This window comes from Plectropomus leopardus, chromosome 18 (assembly GCF_008729295.1).
Source record: "Plectropomus leopardus isolate mb chromosome 18, YSFRI_Pleo_2.0, whole genome shotgun sequence".
Classification (NCBI taxonomy): domain Eukaryota; kingdom Metazoa; phylum Chordata; class Actinopteri; order Perciformes; family Serranidae; genus Plectropomus; species Plectropomus leopardus.
Genome location: NC_056480.1, coordinates 30,249,014 through 30,273,985, shown reverse-complemented (window position 1 = coordinate 30,273,985; position 24,972 = coordinate 30,249,014). Strand labels below are relative to the sequence as shown.

General features: G+C 40.3%; 1 protein-coding gene across 5 annotated transcripts in view; it reads right to left on the bottom strand.

Moving 5' to 3' along the window:
- epb41a (erythrocyte membrane protein band 4.1a) overlaps window positions 1-24,972 on the bottom strand; it is a 100,990-nt gene that overhangs the window by 62,286 nt on the left and 13,732 nt on the right. For all 5 annotated transcript variants that reach the window (XM_042506789.1, XM_042506790.1, XM_042506791.1 and 2 more), the window contains exons 2-8: window positions 12,989-13,308; window positions 10,164-10,448; window positions 5,068-5,172; window positions 4,923-4,965; window positions 4,761-4,836; window positions 2,948-3,166; window positions 1,897-1,984 (exon numbers count right to left, since the gene is read on the bottom strand). In XM_042506789.1, the coding sequence (XP_042362723.1) occupies window positions 1,897-1,984; window positions 2,948-3,166; window positions 4,761-4,836; window positions 4,923-4,965; window positions 5,068-5,172; window positions 10,164-10,448; window positions 12,989-13,300 (1,128 nt within the window). In that variant the 5' untranslated portion in view covers window positions 13,301-13,308. The remainder of the gene's footprint in view (window positions 1-1,896; window positions 1,985-2,947; window positions 3,167-4,760; window positions 4,837-4,922; window positions 4,966-5,067; window positions 5,173-10,163; window positions 10,449-12,988; window positions 13,309-24,972) is intronic.

The window sequence follows — 24,972 nt, the reverse complement described above, 5'->3', positions numbered from 1 at the left end:
TCTGGTATGGACCAAAGGATTGGACAGAGATCTCCTAAAGAGGTGGCTCTCATGTCTGGTGCGGTCCAGTTTCAGTCTGGGATAAAAATTCTCCTGATCCATCATTTCTTGATGCGCTCTTTGTGACACTACTGTTTGACATAATTCAGTGTGAACCACAACTTAACTACTTTTTTAGTTTGTAATCCAGGAATACATTTTAGATAATGGAAGACATATTTCTGGATTTTAATAACATGTTTTAAATAATAGCCAAAACAAGGTATATTCAAAACTTCTACAAAACACTGTTAATTCCAAAGTATTTACAAGCCTGGGAAACTGGAAATTTGCAGGCTTTTGGAACCCCAATATATAAAGTAACGTACTTCATTTTAAACATATATTTCTCCTGCTTTTAATCTAATTTTAAAGTTGTATCTAAGGGTCATGCAGATTCATTCATTAAAGGTATAATATGCAGGAATTGTAATTACTTTGGAAACAAAAGTGCTGGTGAAATTGGAAGCCAAATCCAGATTCACTCTCTTTTGCTATATTTGTGTTCTTCCTGTGCTGTGTCCACAATTACTGTTGGATGCTGCTGCACACAGTCTGGCACCTGGTCGCTCCCTGATTTCAAGTCTCAACCTCGCCTGCAGGATGTGAACAGGAGGGTTCCGAACACAACAAAATAAGAAGAGAATAAGAAAATCCAGCAGAGGGCAGAGTGTCAACAGATAAATACACCACCACACACTGAGAGTGGGCTCATAAGAAATGTGTGGAAAATGATGACTGGAAAGTGGTCTATATTGTTCAATACCAATCTACACTGGATTTTTTGTTATTTGTAACTGAAAAGTAATTAAGTTAGGTGTGGACACTTGCACATATTGTAAGTGGATTTGCTTTGATAAGTTTCTTTTTGTATTTCTGTAAGTATTTGAAGCCAAATTTCCTTTTACATCATAATTTATTGCTTCTGCAGTTGTGATAAATGAAAACACAAAAAAATCTATGATGACATCAGCACACAGCATGGGTTTGAAATGTTTATCACTGTATGTAGTACTACCAATTACAGCCACTGTGAAAAGAAAAATAGTACTCTGCTGTATTTCCATCTTCCACAGAAGCTTTTTTGATCCAACTCCCTGGTACTTCTCTCCATCGTCCACAGGGAGGCAGTACAAGCCACTGCAAGTCCTCCCTCCATATTTGCTTAAATCCCTGCTCAGACACAAATATATTGACCTGATTTTGGCTTTAAACCTCCCAAGTCACATGTCTTGCTGCTGTTGAGGCCAGGCAGGCACGCTCTCTGATGCACGGAATTAAAAACACAAAAAGACACAAAGCTGTACACACATCAGGGTTTTCTTTTTACATCTATCCTGTTTGTTTTCATGGAGCTTTAGAAGGAAAAAATTACATTCCTACTCAGATAACAGAGATACTTTGCCAATTCTCAGCCAGCTTTGTATCATAACAATGCATGTGTAAGTGAAATGTGGTAAACTTCCATTCATCTCACCAGCAACTCAATCTCCCTGCTGCCTGCTCTCAGCTCTAATTTTACCAGAAATTTAAAAAAAAAAAATATTTTTTAATTTCTGAATTTCTGAATTGAAGGTTTTCTTCTTCTGCAGGAAAAGTGAATACAAATGGCAATTTCCTCTGTTTTTTTCTGGCCAAGTATTTGCATCTTTTTACTGCAGAGACAGCCTAGTTTTATGAAAAGACCATCTTCCCAGCTTTGAAATACTTCTATAAGTGACTGTATCTTATTTTTATTTATAATGCATACTTGGATTTAAAGTCACCACTGGAAAACAAGGATGGCTTACTACTTACTGGACACCTTTTCCAGCTATAATCAATGAAGAGCAGCTGAGAAGCAGAAAAGCTGCTCACCTTGGCCTGGTGGAGGTCCACTCCATACATGGAGAGTTTCTTGGCGTTTTCCAGGAACATCAGGTCTGCCTGGGCTGGACTCATTGATCTGCCATAACAACCACAGCATGAATCCCACAAAACCTTTAGTTACTGACTATGGAGGTGCTGTGATAGAAATATTGACAGTGGTGTGATTTTGACAGCCAGCTTTTACATATAAAGTATCAGAACAGGTAACAGTCATCAGCCAGAGCACCTCAAATCAACTTTATTATTATTTCACTCATTAAATTACTCAAAACTGAGCTTTTTTTTAGGGGAGCAGGTGAGGCTGTCACCTCTGGTTAATCCTTTCTCCAAGCCTTCCATTGTAATATACTTTATGTCTGCTTACAATAATAATTACATAGTCAGTTCTGTTGCATGGCATCATCAAAAGTAACGGTGAAGTGCATTTACCTACATGTAGTACACACGTTTAAACTTGTATTTTACCGTAATTGTATTGTTCTTTATGACACTGATTGCATGTCTGTCCATTGTGGAAAAGGGATCCCTCCTCTGTCGCTTTTCCTAAGGGTTTCTACAATTTTTTTTTTCATTGTTACAGGGGTTTTTTTTTGTGGGGGGGGGGGGGGGGGGGGGGGGGGGGGGGGGGGGGGGTTTGAGGCAAACTGTGATTTGTGATAATGGGCTTTAGAAATAAAACTGAATTGAATTAAATGGCTTATTTTATTAATGATTGTGTAAAACTGGATATTGTACTCTTCTTCATTTGTCTTACTACTACATTTACTAGTTATTTTTAAATTAACATTTCATGTACACAACATATGATTTGGATGTATTAATGATTGAAGTTTATAATGCTGCTTATCTAGAACACACTTTCATTAGTACTTTTTTTACTTAACATTCTGCAGACGATGTCAATGTACTGTTACTTCTGTAACATGAAAACAGGGCTTGGCTTGTAACAGAATTGTTTCATAAAGCCACTTGTTGTTTGGATTCTGTGAAGAAGGTAAACTGCTGTTGCTCCACTGGTTGACTGAGGCAGTGTTCTGACCTGTACGTGCGGTGCAGCTCTATCATTTTGTCCTCCAGCTCCTTGGTCTGACCCTGTGCCATTTTCATATCCTTGGCGTAATCTTCACCATGCACCTCTGGGTCGTACTCCCCCAGCTCGGACTGCAAGGCATAGGAGCCCAGCAGGGACAGTGTGACAAAGGAGCAGGGAAGGCGGCCCTGAAGAATGTCCTTCCGCAGCTGGAGACACAGGTAGTACCTGGCATGCACAAAAAATCAGCACATGTGTGGAGTTCCAATTAATTACAGATCATTTTATATCAAACTTCTAATCAAACATCAAGACTGGGGTTTTCTGCTCAACTCATCTCATCTGCACAAGCCCCTGAACTGTTGGATTACAGGTTTAACATCAACACAGAAACAGGGGTGTAAATCACAGGTTTCATAACAATGCCATATTATGTTGAATCTTTTGTAACAGACTGCCATGGCGTGGTCTTTACATTTTCCCTCTGGGGAACTCCAGAGCTCAACTTTCCCTGTACAAATGGGGGACACGTCAAGAGAAGCTGTTTTATGAACCCAGAGGAGTTAACAGAAGGTTCTAAATTAACGGTGTTGAGACTGCCCAGTTGACATCTGCAAACAGGTTCTGCTTTTAAGCCACAAAAGTGTCAGCCTTTGACGCTTTCCTGCTCAAGATGCCATGAGAGATAAAAGTTTTGTGGGGTCTCTTCCAGTTCACACCAGGGTGTCAAGACATCCAAATGAACTCCTGAGGTCATTCAGGCATATAAGAACAATTGATTATCACCCTTCTTTGACACAAGGTCTGACGTTTAGTGCAGAGGACTGGAAACACATTTCACCAACAATTTGAGAAGGGCCCACAGGATTAAATGTTGACCCTCATTCTGAAATTTAATCCTCTGTATCTGTCTGTCTCTCTCTGTCTCTTTTTTTGTCTCAGTCCACACACACACTGACAAACAAACACATGTTCTCCCCTCTCATGTCCTCTTCCCCTCTGCTGAGATGACAAAGGCAGGACATGTTGTAAACTCATTCTACATTACTTTTGTTGAGACCAGCATTTAACATGACCACTTGGACAAAATTGTGAATTAAGGTAAACCTAGGTCCCTAATTTTTCTCCTATTAGGTCAAAGTTCATCTCTGTGTTTTAATGAGTAAGTAGAACCAACTCCCATATTTTTATTATTTAAATTATATTTTATTCCTTTCCTGTGATGGAGCCATACTGCTATCCATTGGCCTTAGTTTCCTGTAATCCCGTAATCAACTTTATAATTCTATCTTGTTTTGCATTTATTGTATAATGTTAAATGGTAAGCTTATGTCTAAGTAAGTACCACATTCTTTATAGTCCATAGGATAACTTTATGTTACGTGTGATTACTTATTAAGATCAAATCAAATCGATTATTGCACCCCTACATGGGACCTTGTAACTTTAGGTAGAGTGGTGACAGGAGTTGTAATAAGTTACCTTTAGATATCAAATAATATGTAGCAACTATCATTTTAAAAAGCAATGAAACATGGAAATATAAGCTTACTGTCCTTGGTATAGATTGCATGCATTAAATACATTCATTGTTTCAGAATGAATGAGAATTCTGGCACTTATTCTATTGGTTTGTTAATAACATGATTGGACATCATTACTCTTAATAATCATACTGCACTTCTAAAATGACACAATACCCTATGCAGTATCCTACTCTTCAGCTCATCCGGAGGGAGAAACATGTCCACAGTGAGCTTTGATACAATAAAACAATGTTTGTATTCAGCAATTGACAAAATCCCTGGAAGCCATGCAGTACCTTGTTATGTCTTCAGACAGCTGCGCTGGGTCAGGTGGATAAAATTTCACATTGAAGGTGAAATTATAGTTGGCACCTTGAGGAAGAAAAGGAAGGTGTAATGAAACAGCTGTAAACATATATTAGAAACTCATCTGTATTTTTGTGAAAAGTTGTGCTTACCTTGGACCTGCCTACGGATTTCCTTGGTCAGGTCCATCCAGGTCTGATCAAGAAAATGAGAGTAACATCAGGTTTGAAATCATGAAACACCACTGAGGTTGGGATTGTACGAACACTTAGTAAAGATAGTTCAAATACAGCTCACCTTCATGTTAGGCGTCTCCCAGATGATCAGACCATAGTAGTCTTTCTCCAGCAGGTTCAGGTGGTCACACACCTTCATGAACAGCTCCTGGCCTTTTGCATGTTTCTGACACGTGTGCAAACAGGGACAAGACAGTGAATCATTCAACATCAGACAATCTCACATCACATACAGGGCAAAGTGTTGAGCAACATGCTGAACATCCGAGGGAGCAGTGGCTCCTCTCACATGACTGTCCCTCTGGAGCAGTGGCCCCTCACACGACTGTCCCTGCCCCAGCAGCTGTTAGCTTCAGACTGAAGCAGGGACTCGACCGAGGAGACAACTGTTCTGACATGAGGCTGGAGCCACAATGAGCCTTTCCTTCACATTAAACATTAAAACACCTTTTTCTGGTGTTCTGTTGAGGATCCATTAAGGCGTGCCGTTTTAGCTCTAATAGATGACTGTCTCCGGCTGAAGATTCAGATTTCAGATGGTGTGGTGGTCCATATGGAAAAGATAAGAAGTTCCTTCAGGACATCTGCAGAATATCATTCATAAAAGGACTGTGGACAAAAAGTTTATCCAATCAGTGTTCAGTGAAGGCGCAGAGCTTAAGGTGTTGGTAATACCAAAAAGACAAGGAAAAATATGCTGCCAATGGGCCTTATTCACTACTATGTGTGTAGAAACGTGCTTACTCTGCGCATAAAATAAGTGCGCCCGCAAAATTACGGTCGGATTCATGACGTGCGTACCAGCTGATTTTGTTCCTATATATGTGTGTATCTTGGTGAATCAGAATCATTCTAAAATGACATATATACCGCTGCCCCATTTCTCCTTATAAAGGAAATCCGTTTGCTCAGAGGTGTATCATGGAGAAAGCGGTAAGTTGTCTCTGTGCACATATTAAAGGCACACACACCAGTGTCAGACCGTCAGTGAGCGCCTGTGACTGTAACGGCAGTCAGAAACAGCTGATCAGCTGTTTGTCACTGTCAAACACGTTAAAACATGTCGGTCTCTGATGCCTCTCTGCTGAACGCACAGGCTGCAGTCTCTCCCGGCAAGGTTAGATTTGAGATTTTTACACCTGCTCGGAGAGAGATCCAAAATTTCCATGCCCTGTTAATAATAATAATAATGATTAGTATTATAATTATTATTATTATTATTATTATTTCATGGCACTAATATTGGTGGAGTTGCCAACCTTACAGGGAGATTCAAGTCTAATATACCCCACTTTAAGCTGGGCCTGGGTCACTTGGTTTTTTAATGTGGATCATTTTGATTATGACAATAATTGAGGAGGATGAAAGGAAGAGGGTGAAATAAGTGCCTCAGTTGGTAAATTAGTAAATTAATGGTTTTAGACATTGCTGTCTATCAAAGCCTTTTTTTAACGAATGTGGTTTTAATATGCTGTGCATTTAGTTATAAGGTGTTTGTTTACATTTTATAAGACAGTTCATCATTTGTGCATATGCATGATATGAGGCAGTTCTAAATTTGTTTGATGAATCACAGATTTGTGCGTAAAACGTGAGTACACACAGTTTAAGCACAGATTTGTGCATACGCACTGTTTGTGAATGAGGCCCACTGAGGTTTACAATTCTTAAAAGAGGTAGGAGAAGGAGTGAAGCTGACAGCCCTAATAAGTCACTGTTGTTGCACTGAGGTTGGTTGAAAGTAGAGCCCTGCATTGGGAGAGGGATCCAAAGGACCCAACCCAAATCTTGCAGGAGCAAGTGGTGTTAACATTGCTGCTGGCGGAGGTAAAAAAAAAACCAGTGGGTCCTGGGTTGCCAGCAGAAGGGAAACACCGAGTGAAGCTGAGAAGAAAATCAAAGCTGGGGTTTACTACAAAAAAAGAAAAGGAATGCAAGGAAAATTGGATGTGTGAAATAACTTCAAAATAGCTCTTAACAAAGAGGAGAAGGAGCTGAAGTTTGTGAGAAGTCAAGCAAAGTGTTCTTGTTCAACGGCCACAAAGCTGACACCTTGGGGTTGAGGCGACACTCCTGCTCCATGCTCCCCGGTCAGGGTAAGCTGTCTCTCAGAGACAAAGCCGCTTTAAACACTTTGTATGTCTAAACAGGCAAGAGGCAACAACACAGTTTTGCATAATAGAAGTTTTTTAAGACAAAACAGTAGCTGTCTTGGCCAAATATCTTTTAGGGCGATGATATAACAAAGATACAAATAAAAGAGACGATGCATGGAGCGCTGATGCACTGACGGGTGTGTTCATAATGAGGAGAGCAAATCTAAAATAGGGAGAATAATAAAGTAAAACTAAAATGCTGAAGCTGAAAACTACAGATAAAGTGATGTAGCCTATTGTTAATTTAAACAGAAATAAAAAATGATGTCATCCAGACCAGATGGATTTTCTGCAGAATTCTACAAACATTTCTAGAACATACTGTCACCATTATTTAATAGAATAACTACAGAATTTAACCTCTACATCTACCTTTATCTCTACCATGAACAACGCTGTAATGACACAATTATTATAACCCAATAAAGACCCAATCCGACCCAGTGTCCACTCTCATTAATTAACACCGACTTAAAAATTAATACAAAACCACTTGCAACAAGAATAGAAACAGTCATCCCACTACTAATCCAGCCCGACCAGACAGGCTTCATCAAAAACAGACATGCTCCAGATAACATCCATAGGCTATTTAACTTAATCAACAGATAACAACAAAAACAAAGTAAAACTATCATCATGTCATTAGATGCAGAAAAAGCATTTGACAAAGTAAATTGTTTTTTTTTTTATTTAGCACCCTCTGTAAGTTTGGTTTTGGGGAGTCGTTCAGCCATTGGATAACAACACTGTACACTTCACCTATAGGGCCACAATAATCACCAATGGTATCACCTCACCAAGCTTCACACTTCATCGGGGAACCAGGCTCCATCTTTATTTGCAATTTTTATTAAACCACTTGCAGCAGCTGTATAGACAAACAATAAAATCAAAGGAATCCAGGATGATAATTCAGAACAAACATTACCCTATATGCTGAAGATTTATTGTCATACTTACTCTACAAGAAACATTCAAAAGCATTACAGACCTCTCCACATCTCACACTACACAATGAACTGGAATAAACCCACCACTGTCAAAACACACCTGGGATTCTGCAGCCCAGGATCCCACCCTACCACTTCACACTGGCAATATCGTATTTAGGCATAAACATTTCCTCCAGGCTATCAGAACTGTTCAACCTCAATAACACCCCTCTGCTGGAAAACATAAAAGATGATTTCAAACGCTGGACCAGACTACCACTCACTCTCATTGGCCATATCACAACAGTTATAATGATAACTCTACCTCAGATTAACTAATTCTTCTCAATGCTTCCCATCACTCCCTCTGACAAATGGTTTAAACCACTCAACAAAGGTGGACTAGAAGAACCCAACTTCTTCTACTAATTTCTTTCAAAATCAGTTACAGTACTTATTTAAATGTACCCAAAAACACAACCTCAATAACAAGACAGCTGCTCAAAAGCAGAAGACAGCATGACAACGGCAGAGCATGTAAATGCAGTAGCCTGTAGCTCCTCAAACAAGAAGCTGCACAGAGACATGGTTAACCCCTAACATCCCGGATCAAGCTGTTGGGAGCCATAAGGACTCAAGACTGTTGCTGCCACCAGCAGCAACATGCCCAAAGAACCAGATGGAATTTTCATACTTGCTGGTGATTTTAATCAGCTCATCCTTCAACTCCAAAGATGTAGCAGGATCAAGAACAAATGAAATCTCGTTTTTTCAACTTTGTTTAATAAATGACTAATAAATCTACCTTCTACCTTCTACCATGGCTAGACTTCAAACAAAACCAATGTAAAATCACCTTACTAGCTGACCCCCCCCTTTCTACCACAATCAATCTAACAGGATTCTCTGGATTCAAAACATCAAAATCTCCTCAACTCTGGCAGCCTGGTGGAAAACATCATCACTGGCACCATGTAAACACACTCCAATCTAGTATAACCAAGACTTCCAGCTGCACAACACAACAGCTGCACAGATGCTGTTTACTTTCTATCTTGGCATCAAAAGGACATCACTTACCTCCACCGCTTATTCCGAAATAACCAATTTATATCATTTAATATACTAATCCAGAAGTATGGGGTTAGAAGAGATCAGTTCCTTCAGGACCACCAATTAAATTTAATTACATCAAAATTTAACATTACCAACAACACACTACAACCCTCTCGGTTAAGTGAAGAAATTATGAAAATGCCAACTAAATGGGATAATGGCATGTCTCTACCTCCCAACCCCGACTTCTGGACGAAAATCAATAAAAATATCTCTTCTATGACCACTAACACAAATCTTCAACTTATACATGTGTGTAAGTATGTATGCGTGTGTTTGTGTGTGTACACACAAACACACGCATACATACACTTTACTCACTCATCCATCTGTGTACGTGTTTTTGTTAAATCTCTGGTCTTTTTTTTTGTCTTTTTTTTGTTATATTGTGGCTTGTTTGTTTGTTTTGTGCCACATATCCTATACCCATCAGTGAAAGGCTGTGCCATATCTTTGTTTTCTTTTGTTGTCTTCAGTTTTATTGTATGTGCCATTTTTCGTCTCTTATGGCTGTTTGTATGTTGTTGTACTTATTTTCACTTGTTTTGTTGTCACTGCATTTCACAAAAAACAGGCAGGCTGGAGTGGACACACATATCACTGGTGCCGGACTGTAACGCATCCTGGGAGCGGGCTGTTATGGTCAGAAATCTGACAGGAGCGGGATAAAGAAAACAGTCCCACCCAGGGCTCTAGTTGAACCCAAAGCCCCAGAACAGCCATTATAAAATAAGCACCTCAAAGTCAAAACCATTGCTTTTTGTTCTAATTCAACAACAAACCAGTAAAGAAAACAATAAAACACTATAGCCCTAATAAAAATGAAATCAATAGGTTTTGATACTTTCAATTGAAGCCTGTGGCTGCATATATTAAAATAAAATAACAAAACCATCTGAAATATGATTTTTCATTGATGCATAAAAGAGTAAAATGTAAATCACTCTTACGTCCAGCTCACACTCATACAGAGTGTCATCCAGCAGAGTGACTTTAATCTCCATGGTCCTGGGTCGGCGTGGAGCTTTGGGAGCTTTGGCCTCCTCCTCTGTCGTCTTCTGCTCCTCCTCCTCTCTCTTATCGCCTCCTTCAGGACCAGACTTCTTCTCCTCCTCCTTCTCCCTCTCCTCGTCCTTGTCCTCCGTCTCCAGGGCAGCCTCCTCTCCTTTCTCCTTGTCGTTCTCTTTATCCTTTCCACCCTCCTCCTCTGCTTCTTTCTTCTCTATCTGGACAGCCTGAAAAAGACACTGTCATTACAACGCAGTCTGCACTCTCTTAATAATGAGTCACGGTGACCATTTAGTCCTGACTCTAGGCAATTTTACTACTTTAGACATCAATGTGTTTACAGTCAGGTTAAAATGGCATAAATGCAGATGTGTGCCTTACTGGAAATTATAGCATTAGTAATGTGATTATGGACAGAATGTGAATCTAGCATGAGGTTCATGATGTGATGGCTGCTGTAGCTCTGAGGAATTCATCACTTGGTGCTTGAATTTCATCAATTACGAGGTGGGTTTCCATTAATCCTCAAATAGCGCAAATTGAAATTGCGAATATAATATAAGCCTAATGGAAACACATCAATTTAGAGAAAACCTGTAAAAACCATTTATCACAAAAAAAGTTTTTTCACATTAGGTGGCATTTCAGGCGATTCAAAGAGGCCCTATTTCTTATAACTGCAATGGAAACACTTCTTTGTCTTTTCTAGCTCACATGATGCTATGGCTATGCATCTGTCAGTAGGAACTGGCTCCCTCATGATGCAGCAGGAGCTACAAGAAGTGTTATTGCGTCACATAACTCTTCAAAAGTTGAGTGGATCATCTGGAAGTTTTTGAATCCACAATTTCCCCTGTGAAAGCGTGGACTATCACCTCCCAGAAATTCCTCATACGTGGACGCTCCCACGTATAAGAGGCTCAACTTTCCATTACGGCTCCATAACACGCCTACGTGGCCTTGGATTGTAAATAATGACGGCTAGTGTGGTGGCTGCAATAGAAATAAAGATGCTGATGTTTTGAACATCCATCACCATGCTTCTTGGAATGTTATCACCAGAGAAGAAGTCGCAGAAAATCACTCAGTGGAAACGCAGTCATACTGCTGTTGTATTTTATCCACATCAAAAATATTGCTTAAGTTTTGCGCAACTGTAATGGAAACCCGCCTACTGTCATCAGCACACACACGCTTTCTCTCTTTCTTCCTCTGCCGCGCACTCGCTGCACACACAATCTGACACCAGCATGAGGCCAGTAAGTACCATTTGTATAGGATTATACCACTCAATGAAAGTGTGACATCATGTGTAAAATACTGTTCTAAAAGCAATAATGTCATTTTTCAAAAAATGACTTGTTGGATAAAGATGAAGTAGATGGTGGGACTTGAAGGAGGAGATGTTGCAGAAGATCACTCATTGGAAACACAGTCATCTCACAATTGTGTTTTATTGAATTTTTAGTTTTACACAAATCTGTGATGGAAACCTTCCTACTGTTGTTGGAAATATTGCTTTTCTCTGATAGACAATGCGCCTTTACACGCAAGCCTTAAAAAATGTCCAGTCCAGTGACTTTGGTTTGCTGCTGGGACTGTTTGACGCACTCACACAGCTTCCCAACCCATACACATCATCCACACAGGTCACCCAGTGGTTGCCCTGATCAGGGATCACCTTATCTTTCACTTGCTTTCTATGTGACAGGGGATATGATTTTTAATTTCATGATATATTCAGCTGCTGTTACCACAGCCACAGACTCAGTAGAGAACTCCTCTTCTGACAGCTTACTGACTTTGTTATGCTAGTACAATGGAAGAAAACAGAAGTGTATACATATGTTGCGACTCTCACTTTATTGAATGAAAAGGTGCACCAGGCATCTGGAGAACAATATAATAGTTCATTACAATGCAGATGAGAACATAGCTGCCAAAAACACTGATAAAAGCAAACTAAATCTCTATCCCCCACCTCTGCTGTGAGGAGCTGGATAGGCGAGCGTGCCGCCATGTCTGCTTTCCTTCTCTTAACAATTGTTAGAGTTCAAGCCCTGAAGAGGCAGAACCATACTGAATTTGTGCCGGTTGTCAGCTCAAATTGTCATGAGCTTGAATGAGCTAGAAACATGACACCTGGCCCAGTAACTGGAAATGATGTGCAAATGCTTCCCAAGAAATATAACTCAAATTTGCAGAATATCAGTGCTTTAATTATAGGGAAAAAATTTGATTTTCAGAATGACACACCCCTGACGCCCTAAGTTTGATTGGCATAAAATTCAACACATATATCCAATTGAATGTGGTAAAAGGACCTGCACCTTTATGGTTTTTCTAGCCATTTGACCACTCGAAGTGCTTTCATACGAGTCACATTCACCCATTCACACATATTCATACAGTGGTGGCCGAGGCCACTGTACAATCCTGAGTTTTTAACCGTTCAATCACACACTGATGGAGCAGCCATCGGGAACAATTTAGGGTTCAGTATGTTGCTCAAGGATACTTCAACATGTTGACTGGAGGAGCTGGGGATCAAACCACCAACCTTTCACCAACCAAAAATCACTTCCGCATCTAGCAGAGATGCTGGCCGTGAGTGAACACTCTCTCTGCCCCATGTCTGAATGAAACAGTGAGGAACACTAATGTAACATACATATGTCTGAATGATAAAAGTCACTAATTAAACATGTACTGTGTGAACAGGGCTGTAGGTGTCCTGCAGACACAGAGACACAGCTTAGTAGCTGACCTGAGCCTCAGCACTGCTCACTGAGTGCTGGTCCAGGGCCACCTCTCCCTCTGTCCTCAGCTCAGGTTCAGGGTCAGCAATGGGGGCTTTAGCTTCCTCTTCGTCCTTGTCTTCCTTCTCTCCCGCCTCGCTCTCACACTGCGAGCGCCTCTTCAGGAAGGAGGAGAAGAGGCGGGAGAGGCCACGGCTTGCAGAGTTGCGGTTGCGAGGCCGGAGCTGCTCCTCCTCTGGAGAGGGCGGCCCTGCGTCCTGGCCGGCTTCCTCCTGCTGCCTCGGCTTCTTCTGGTGACTCTCAGCCTCGTCTGTTGTCATGGCAACAGCTGTGGAGACAAGATAACAAAATCAGTAAACAAACCCTTTATATATGCTTATTCAGATTTTTTTTTTTTAATCATCAAGTTAACATCAGGTGGAAATGACTGCTGTGTTATTTCATTTATTTCATTAGTACCATTTCCCCACTTGGAGGCCAAAAAAAAGTCATCAGCGATGTGGATATAATGAATAAGTGAGTAAAGACAAATGATAGAACAGTCTGGTAAGGTCAGAAAATATCATGCAATAGAGCAATCATACATAAATGCCTGGCTTTAATCAATAATGTGGATGCATGGGATCATGGGAGAGACAAAAAATAAAATTGAGTGTATTATTATTATCATTATTATTATTATTATCATTATTATTATTATTATTACTATTATTATTATTATTATTATTATTATTATTATTATTATTATCATTATTGTAATTATTATTATACATGAACATGTGAATATCTCATGTTTCAAACGTTTAGCTGCTTTTTCTGGACACACTCCTACTTCACTGAAAAGTCTATTCCAATGTGCACTGTAGTCATTATTGAGAGGAGGGGGCCTTTGTTTTGAGTATTAAGCAAGCCGATTTTTTTAAAGAATCTGTCTGGCTTCCTTCCCCTTATTTCATAGGACAGTGGAAGATAACAGGAAAGGGGGGAGAGAGAGGGGACGACATACAACAAAGGGCCACAGGTCAACATTGGACCCGGCCTGCTGTATGGACTCAGCCTGTAAAACACAGTAAAACCTAAAGGGCACTTAGCAGAGTGCAGATTTCCACCAGGCGGCGCGCTCCATATACAGCCACCAGAGCAGTCACTCATGACAATCCCAGCGTCTATTTTATGCTGGATTGCATTAAAGCGCACTTCCCGGTGGGCCTCGTGGCTTTTTGTCTATTGCTGTGCCGATTTCCCAAATACTTGCAGCCACAACCTGCTAGTTCAAAGGGTTAAGGATCTAAAACAGTCAATAACACAATTTTTTTAAGGATTGTGAATCACTGCAACCAGGAGACGTCCTTAAACATCCAGTCATAAAATAGTATGCTGATTGGTCCAGTAGTTTGTGAGATTAGCTGCACACAGACAGAAACACACACTCACTCACACACAGAGATAATAATTTCCATCACTGAAAAAGTGCACAAAAGTATAACAAATAGAAATAAAATAAGTCGATAGAAATGAACGATTCTGCATGTTTATATGTGAACACCTGCCTTCATCACATTACATTATTATCATGAGAAAATGTCTGGTATTTAAGGGTGCTCTGAGCTGCAGGGTCATTTATTTCACACTGCCTTTCTTGCTACTTTTTCTATTGCTACACAGTTAATAACCCCTGCAATTCTCAACTGTCCAATAAAACGTGCATCATCATGTCTGCCTGTCATGATTATTTGCTGTTTTCCATCATTCCATCATACCAGTAACAGGACCTGGCTTGTGGTTAATGTGGCCGCTACAGGGGCTGTCTGCTCACATTGACATTGACAGGCCAGCACACAGTAGCTTCATTACAGTACTGACAGAGGGCATTGGCTGCATCATCATGAGACACCACAATGCTTTACAATAAAACATTTGAGCAAAGAGAGGGAATCGCTGTTTCATGTAGCTCTGTCGTTTCAAGTGTTTCCATGTTGGTACAAATATAATACCTGACTGAAGATACTGATACTGAAACATTACTTTTTTTTCTTGATGGGTTAAACCGTGATGATATGTTTTTGGGTATATTTACTTAAGTACTGTACTGAAGAACAATTCTTGAGAACAATTTGAACTAGTCCTTGACTTGAATATTTCAATTTCATGCTCTTGTGCTACTTGTACTACACTATATTTCAGAGAGAAATGTTTTATGTCACCACATGTATTTCACAGCTTTAGTTAATTACAGGCAGAGGGCACAGACGAATGATGGCTTCCTGCTGACAGAGGTGTCACATCAATACTTTGATATGTCGTTCTCAAGGGCCTGGACATGAATAATAATAACAATAATAATACATTTTATTTATATGGCGCTTTTCAAAATACTCAAAGATGCTTTACAACTACAGACAAGCAACACATTAAAAGGCATAAAACATAAGTTAAAATCATGAATTAAAATCACACATTATAAACAGTTCTGAAGAGGTGGGTTTTGAGAACGGATTTGAAGTTTGACAGGGTAGAGCAGTCACGGCTCTGTTCGGGGAGAGAGTTCAAGAGGGAGAGGGCAGCGATGGAGCAGGCTCTGTCACCGCAGGTTCGGTGCTTGGTCCTGTGTGGCGTGGAGAGGAGGTTGGCATCAGTGGAGCGGAGGCTGCGAGAAGGGGTGTGGTGGTGGTGCAGGTTGGAGAGGTAGGAGGGGGCCTGGTTATGGAGGGCTTTGTAGGTGAGCAGAAGGACTTTAAATTTGGAGGATTGGGAGCCAGTGGAGTTTTTGGAGGACGGTGGTGATGTGGTCACGGGAGCGGGAGTGGGTGAGCAGAGTTCTGGATGTATTGAAGTTTATTGAGGACTTTGGATGATGAGCCATATAAGAATGCTATTACAGTAGTCGATTCTGGATGTTATAAATACAAGGATCAGAGTTTCCGCGGCAGAGAAAGAGAATGACGGGTGGAGACAAGTTATGTTTTTGAGGTGAAAAAGGCTGTTCTGGTGATGTGACTGACATGTTGTTCAAAGGAGAGGTTGCTGTCCAAAAAAACTCAAAGGCTGCGGATGTGAGGGGAAGGTGAGAGGGTGGAGCTGTCGATGGAGAGGCGGAAGCTGTGAGTGGTTTTAGTGAGGGATTTGGGGCCGATGATAATCATATCTGATTTATTGCAGTTTAGTTGAAGGAAGTTGGCTTGCATCCATGATTTAATTTCAGCGAGGCAGTTGGTCAGAGTGGAGTGGGTTGTAGACGTGATGGATTTGGTGAAGATGTAGAGCTGGACGTCGTCAGAATAGCAGTGGAAGTGGGGGACATGACGGCGAATGATATTTCCAAGGGGGAGCATGTAGAGGATGAACAGGAGGGGACCAAGCACCGAGCCCTGGGGGACGCCTTGAGACAGAGAAGCAGGGGAGGAGGAGCAGTTGCTGATGTGAATGAGCTGCTGTCTGTTGGTAAGATATGACCTTATTTAGGAGAGGGCAGTACCAGTGATGGTGAGGGAGGATTCAAGGCGGGAGAGCAGAGTGTTGTGGTTTATGGTGTCAAAAGCTGGCGTGAGGTTGAGGAGGAGGAGAATATTGGTGTGGCCAGAGTCTGAGGAGAGAAGGAGGTCGTTGGTGACTTTAAGGAGGGCTGTTTCAGTGCTGTGATAGGGCAGAAACCGGATTAAAATGGTTTAAACAGTTCATAGGAGATGAGGTGGGTTTTAAGTTGGGAGGCGACAACATGTTCCAGAATTTTAGACAGAAAGGGGAAATTTGAGATGGGACAGAAGTTATTCGGTGTGTGGGTGTTGAATCCAGGTTTTTTGAGAACGGGGGTGACAGCAGCCAGAAACAATGAAACAATTTTGTAGTTTAATTTGTTGAGTCAGATGGATTGTAACCTGTTATGATCGTAGAGGTGGGCAACAGCAAAGGCTCACATAAAAAGCAATTCCTGCATATTGAACAATGTACAGTTGCCTGAATACAATCTTTTCTCTTCCTCACCAATGTGGTTTTAAGCATGTGAGTTCAGACAGTTATTTATTCTGTGATCCACTACTGCAGATTTGCCAAATTTACTGGTAAAAGTCAACAAACCCACTTCACTAGTGGTCTAATATGTGTAAGATGTCTATTGTGTGATGTAAGGAGAGACAGTGTAGTCACTAAAACACAGCTTCATCATCTTTTTCAGTTCTATATCAAGCGTGTGCTGTCCCCAAACCCCAGCGGCTATACTCATCAGTGGGGGACAGTCAGAGAGGCAGCATCAGGGGCTGATTCACAACACAAGGGATTATGTAACAGTTGTGTCTCTATGAGGACTCCTTTGGTTGGCTCTCTCCTGGGAATAAGACTCTACATGAAATAATTGATGCACAGATCATATGGGCAGAGAAGCATGAAGTCCTCACATCTGAGTAAATGGAATTGACAAATATTGGACATTTTTGCTTGAAAAATGTCTGCCAATTAATCTTCTGGTAATTGATTTATCAATTAGCAGAAGTTTCAACTACAATTTTTTAGACATTCCATACTAACTCATCAATTTACATGCAGTATTTTCTTTTTAAGGATTTATTTTTATTTTTTTGGCTTTGCTCTTTATTTGATAGGACAGCTTGAGCGTGAGACATGCAGCAAAGGGCCACAGGTTGGAGTGAAACCCACAGCCGCTGCAGCAAGAACACAGCCTCTGAACATTGGGTGTCCTCTCTACAAAGTGAGCTACAGGGGGTGCCAACATGTAAAATTTTACAGGAGAGTTGGCACTAATTTAATTTAAAATCCAATTCCTTCACATTCTGATATCACAACATCTGACCAGTGGTCTTCTTTCCTGCGTTCTTCGAGCAGTCAGTGCTCAGAGGCTGCGCTTTGAATATCTGCATATCTAAATCTGTCAATGAGGCCCAATCACTCAGCTCCCCACATGTCTCCTGTCCCTCAGGACCATTCAGGTGTTTCAGCTGAGAGGTTTCATCTTCACCACCAGCTTTTAGACTCCAGGATGTCCTATCCCTCCTGTCCTGTCCTCTGTGCTTAACAAAGATGAGAAGAAAAGATTTATGACGATGGTATCTATCTGCCAAAGTCTTCTCTGTTGTTAGCATCAGTAAACTTTTATTCCATATAAAATAAAAATGAGATGACTTAAAAAGAACAATATTTAGTACAGAGTAATATGAATGAAAATACTCAGGTAAAGAGCAATTACCACTAAATTGTGTGTTGTACTGAGGCACAGTATCAGAGAAAATGTACTTTTAATCTATCTCTAGTTATAAATCAAGGCTCCCTGTATCACTGTGGGATGACTGATTTCACTTTGGCCATAAATAACTACAGTGTACAGGGAAATACAATTCAACAATAAATGAATGAAGCGATACTGTTTTTTCCCCTGTAAATTATTGATGGTACCTTCTGGAAAACTACTGTCCACTAGTTTAGATGTTCAAACTTTTACACTTGATCATTCATGTAACTGTATAGGTTGTTATTGTCTTGTCATAGCCTTAGCATTCATCTTGTGTATATGGAAAAGTACACTCATTTTTCAGATCTACAATGTGTAGACCTGCTGCTATGTTAAAATGCTGCAGCTATTCTGACCATTTTCTTACTTTACGATGAATATGTTCAGTCTGGAAACATTAGGCTACTGAAACTACTTTTTAAAACATTTCTGAAATTTCTGTCGATTTTGACTTTTTTCAGTTGAGATAAAAACTTCTTTAATGGTTGCTCTTAATCCATTGTTTAAGCCCCCTAAAAAGCACTCATTCTCTCATTCTGATACAGCATGTATTAGACATTAGTTTTTTTCAATACTCTATTCATCAAATCCATAAATCTACCAGGTGAAAGTGAAGCTTCAAAAGGATGTCACTGTGCAAAAATGCCGCCAACAACAGTAATAATTAAGGTTGGGTATTGTTTAGTTTTTCCCGATACCAGCAGCAAAATGATCCTTTAATACGGTACTGGTGCAGTGCCTAAACTTTTTTCAAAATACAGCATAAAATAATGCTCACCAACCTGAAGACATGGCTTTTGCATGGCAAAGGCAAATTTTAGCTTGATATTGAATATATTAGCTCTTAACAGTTGAAAGTACACTTAATTAATTACTTAATATGAATTTATACAAAGCACTATTAACAAATTCACACAGTACATTCACATAACCAATAAAAAATAAACCAACAAAAATAATTATGTAAAAATAACTGTTACAGTAATAACTACAGCGAAATACATCAGGAGTTGGGCAAGTTGAGCCAACTGTCTCCCTTACTCAGGAGAGACTGTGAGCCAGATGTTTATCCGTAATCTGTTAAGGAGCAGCTGAGATTGTTACTAAAATGACAGTCCACCTCAACAGCCCACCTTAAAAGAGGCTGGTCTGTTTCCAATGTGAGGCTCCCTTGGCTTGCTAACTTCTGAGCTATCCTCCTTCAATGTAATCAGATAATGGCAAGTAAAGCACAAGAGCTTCTCTCGGGTCTTGATGAGTTGAAGCATTCACTCTCTGCTCAGCACAGCCTCACTTGCCGGGTTTCCATTAAAATTGCAAATATAAAATATGTCAAATGGAAACACGTCATGTCCAAAAAACTCCCATCTATCGAAATAAGTTTTTATGCTCACATTAGGTGGCATTTCAGGCGATTCAAAGAGGCCATATTTCTTGTAACTGCAATGGAAACACTTTTTTGTCTTTTCTAGCTCACGTGATACTATGGCTATGCATCTGTCAGTAGGAACTGGCTCCCTCATGATGCAGCGGGAGCTACAAGAGCTGTTATTGCATCACATAACTCTTCAAAAGTTGAGCGGATCATCGATAAGTTTTGAATCCACAATTCCTCTGTGAAATCGTGGACTATCTCCTCCCAGAAATCCCTCATGCGTGGACGCTCCCACGTATAAGAGGCTCAACTTTCCATTACGGCTCCATGACACGCCTACGTGGCCTTGGATTGTAAATAATGACGGCTAGTGTGGTGGCTGCAATAGAAATAAAGATGCTGATGTTTCACATCCATCACCATGCTTTTTGGAATGTTATCACCAGAGGAGAAGTCGCAGAAAATCACTCAGTGGAAACACAGTCATCTTGCAATTGTGATTTATCCACATTTCGAAAAAAGTTTTGCGCAAATCTGTAATGGAAACCCGCCTACTGTCATCGGCACACACACGCTCTCTCTTTTTCTTCCTCTGCCGCGCACTCGCTACACACACAATCTGACACCAGCATGAGGCCAGTAAGTACCATTTGTATAGGAACTGGTGCTACACAGGCACAAGGTTTCAGTACCCAACCCTATTGATAATGAGCATTTGGATGGATATTGTCAAGGAGCAGCACAGACAAAACAGTGTGGACGTTGGGTGGATTGTTTTTTTTTTTTACTCTTATGCTCTCTTACAGTATGTTACCACTCAATGAAACTGTGACATCATGTGTAAAATACTGTTCTAAAAGCAATAATGTCAGTTTTCAAAAAATGACTTGTTGGATAAAGATGAAGTAGATGATGAGACTCAGACAGGTGAGGGTTGAGTGTTACTGAGGCACACTGAAACCTCAAGGTTTAAATAGGGGTTGAGTTTCCCAAACTCAATCCTGTTACATTACTTTGAGAGCCATTACTGTGTAGCCTAAAATGATTAATATGCTCATGGTACCTGATACAATACTTTAAGGTCTGCTGGCAGATTGTGGGTGGACAGAGATCACAGCTTGCCACCACAGTGGTTTCAGAGGCTGCTGGCAGCATGCAGTGCTGAGTGGATGCTGGCACAGCCGCCCCAGTGCTGACAGGGCAGAGAAAAGTGAGCATGTGGGCTACACAGCTCCAGGTCTACTGAGGAGAGTACAATGAGAACTAAACATACAAACAGGTAGTTCACCTTCTCAGCATTTAGGCAGCAGTTTGTAGCAGTAGGTCTCAGAGAACTCTGTGACAGATGACATGCTTGTTCCAAAATGGTGAAAGGTTCCCTTCTCTTGTGACTGGTTACTGTGTAATTATCAAGATGACATGGGGAACACACACTTTTTTAGTTCAAATGCCTCTGGTTCCACAGCAATGTGGTACAGTGGTGTGTGCTGACATACGAAGCAGCAGCGGCAGGTGCAAAGACGGCTGTAATGAGACTGGAAGAGTAGAGCTAATATATATATATAATAAGAACAATAGGCAGTGATGGTTATTTCTCTGCTTTAAATCACAGTCACTTGTTTATATTCATGTCATCAAGAGGAGAATATGTTCAACTATTCAATGGACCTGCATGAAAAATATATGCAGGCAGGAATCTGTCATACTGAAACACAGGAAAGTTCTAAGCGCTAGTTCAAGGCTGATGCTTCCAGCACATACAGTTATTGCACCTGAACTAGAAGACATTGAAAAAAATCCAGGCTTGAAAGAAAAGTCAGCGTGGGTTAGTGAACTATCTTACAGAACACAGAGCAGAGCAGCTGTCAAATACACTCTTACAATAGTACACGTAAAATCTCACAATTTGCCTGTCACACTGTGTGTACACAGGCTGTATAGGAAGAGCAGCAGCAGCCTCAGTTCCACAGTACTTTCTACCAGGCACAAGCAAAGATAGACCCCAGGTGGTACTCAGGTACCTGACCTTTGCCCTCTCAACACTGAACATGTGTGGCAGGTTCAGTGACTTTAATGCCTAATGAATGTCATGCAATGTCAATTTTAATGTTGCATGTATTTTATTATGTATTTTGTATGCATGTATATTATGTATTAAATGTATTATTATTATTATCATTATTATGATTATTATTATTAGTAGTATTAACAATAATAATAATAATAATGTTATTATTATTATTATTAGTGATCTTAATGTAGTCTACATTCATTTATTATTTTGGACATCATTATACTTTAGGAAAATATTTTTGATAATTTCTAGGTTATCAGTATAGGAAATACATCTTATGCTTAAATTGGGTCGATTTCCGGTCTGAGTTTAACTGGTTTGATTTAAGCAAACTACTGAATTGGCATTAATCATTATATTAAATTAAAGGCACTGTCAGTCCTGTCAGGGGGCTCTCTAGATGACAGGGAAGAGGCAGAATGTTCATTAAATACCCACATCATCACAGCTAGCATAATGGTTTGGAGGAGCACAAACATGAGGACACAAACCACTGCAAAACAACATTACGCCAGTTTCTAGTTTACCACTTTGAAACAAGAGGCCTAAATGACTAAAGTCTGGCGACAGATCTCTAGAGGCAGCAGCATCAGGTGCTCCAAGCACATCAGTAGTTGGCCAGCAACGTCAAACTTGTCCCAATGAAAACAGGTCAGCAAAATCAGATGTAATTATCCTCTGCGGACCTTAATTCCATAACAATCTAAAGACGCTATCCAGATATCTCGACAGAGAGACACACTGACTGACTACAAGACACAGTTTATCCAGATCCTCACCAAGGGGAACTAAAACTCTCTTATTTCATAATCCAGCAGCTCTGTTATATTTTAAAGGTTAAACGTGTTTTTACAATAAGCTGCTGTGAGGTCAGAGGTCTGAGATTCTCACCAGCCGCTATACAAGCATATGTCATAGGAACACCACAATCCACACAGTACACGTACATATTTCCTGTCTTAATCAGTCTCTTCAGTTAACATTCAGACAGTGTTCAGGAGCTCCAGTGATAATTGATGTAATGACATTATTTGATCTAGCCCAAAAAGTTTTAAGAATTCAAATCATTCTTAGATTTGGATTCACAGTGACGTTTTGTTCAAAGGTTACAACTGAAATGCATTTGTAAAAAGTCAAATCATACTTAAGCATATCTGTATTTCTGGCTGTGTGGTAGCTTGTGTCAGAGTGCTGAAAGTGAGCTTAAGGACTGAAAGCGGCTTTAAAATTAATCGCGCCCTGTGTGGGATTAAAGGCTGCTGTGTACTGATGTGGAGGCCAGAGAAAGCTGGATGTCTATCAGTCACCAGTGGATCAACACAGGCCGCTGGCACGAGCTCTGGAAACAACCCAAAAACTGGAAACTGGCCTGACCCACATGAAATCAGAGGTGGGGAATGTTTGACAGACACAAGTGAAAGAAAAAGTCCTACAATACAAAAACAGCTGAGCCATAACAGTCCATCTGTGCTGAAAGAGGGCAGTATGGGGTCACTTACTCACTATCCTGAGGGATAAAGATGTCAGAGACAGCAGGCATCAGTGACAGACTGACAGTGATGGAAGCAAGTGATAGAGAGCCAACACAGCTCTGTGATAGTGTGCATCCAACTTAAAAAGTATCCAAATAAAGAAAGAATACAGTGAAATGATTGTAGGGGTTATCCTTTCACTGTATTCACTGTAAGTGTTAGGCCATTTTAGGGAAAGTTTTTCATTCTAAAAAGGTAGTGTTAGTAAAATCATTTAAAATAATCACATTAGCCATGGTCAACTACAAAGCACTTTGAGAAGAATATGTACTTTTCTAATGAAAATATATGTGGAATTTATAATCTGGATGTAGTTCTACATTAAATTTGTCATTAACTATGACAAACATACTAACAGGCGTGTTATAAAAAGAATTTGTCTCATTACCATTTAAAAAAATATATTTATATCTCATATATATAAACAAATGATAGTAAAAAATATACATCTAGTGCTACTAGGCTAGGGTAGTATCAAAGTATTACGATATATCAGGATATTTAGAAATCCCAAAGGTATGTTTTTCACTACTGATTCTTTCTATTGAACTCACAGCATGCACCACCAAAGCTCAGTTTTTGGTCTCTACTGATGGAACAAGCCTGAGCTGAAAGACACAATGACACCTGGTGGTAGAGGGAGAAGTTACAGGACTGTACACAGCCAGCGGCCAGCAGGCAGGCAGAGAGAGAGCGTGGGGAATAACCACGTTTTTTTGTGTCTAACTAGGGGTGTTAAGCATCTATTGCAACCAAACCGGAGCTGGTAATTGTTGGAACAGTGGATTTACTGACTAGATTACTACTACTGGTTTAGGGGAGCTTTATTTTGTTTCTTCGAGTTTGAATGAAATGTATTTTATGATGAGTTAATGAGCCGATTAAGCCTCATCAGTGACTGAAAAAAAAGCTGAATTCAAAAGTTGTACAGTTGTAATTTTTTTGTTTGTTGGGAAATAGGTGTAAGATTAAAACATTTTTTCACATTTTATGTGTTTCTATTGTGTATTTATTAGTTAAGGTTTAGTTTATTTAAAAAATTGACAGTGCAAATCAATAAATACACAAGGTATAAAAAAATGCCAAAATTAGCCAGGAGGCTTTTACGTCTGTAGTCCTGTGGTCAAAGTGTTACGAAAGCGAGTGGCTAGATGAGACACGGAGTGATGCGTCCTGGTGCTTCTAAATAATTCATCCACAGTCTGACTGAACCTGAAACTAACATAGTCTATAGAAGTTTGAAAGAGGCCACTTTCCATCTCTGAATATTTGGATGTTTGTTCATTGAGACACTTTGGTGCTGTGAGGAGAAGCTCCACTCTGTCTGTCTGTCTCACTCTAACCTTGCTGTGCTGTTGAGCCATCAGCTGTATGATCCGCGGTAATGAAACATTATGGAAGCACATACAACTTGGATGTCAAATACTGCTATATTCTATAATCGTATTTGTTCACTTTATTACATGATTGTTCAACACTTCTGCTGTTGCAGTGTTTTGGTGTGAGATTTCCTCTGTGTCTTGAGAGCATGAGACAGAGCCCAACGGAGCATGAGACTCATGGCAGATGTGCTTCGCATTTAATCCAGGGGGTGCCAGTCGCTCTCAGCGCTCTTCACAGCATGTTGCTGATATGTGCACTCCATAGACTGTCCAGGTGGACACTGCACTTCCACAGTTCCAAGTTCCGTGCTCCACATTTTTCGTTCCATCAACATTACGTCAGAACAATTGACTCATCCACGTCCGCATCGGACACCAGTCAGTGGCGCC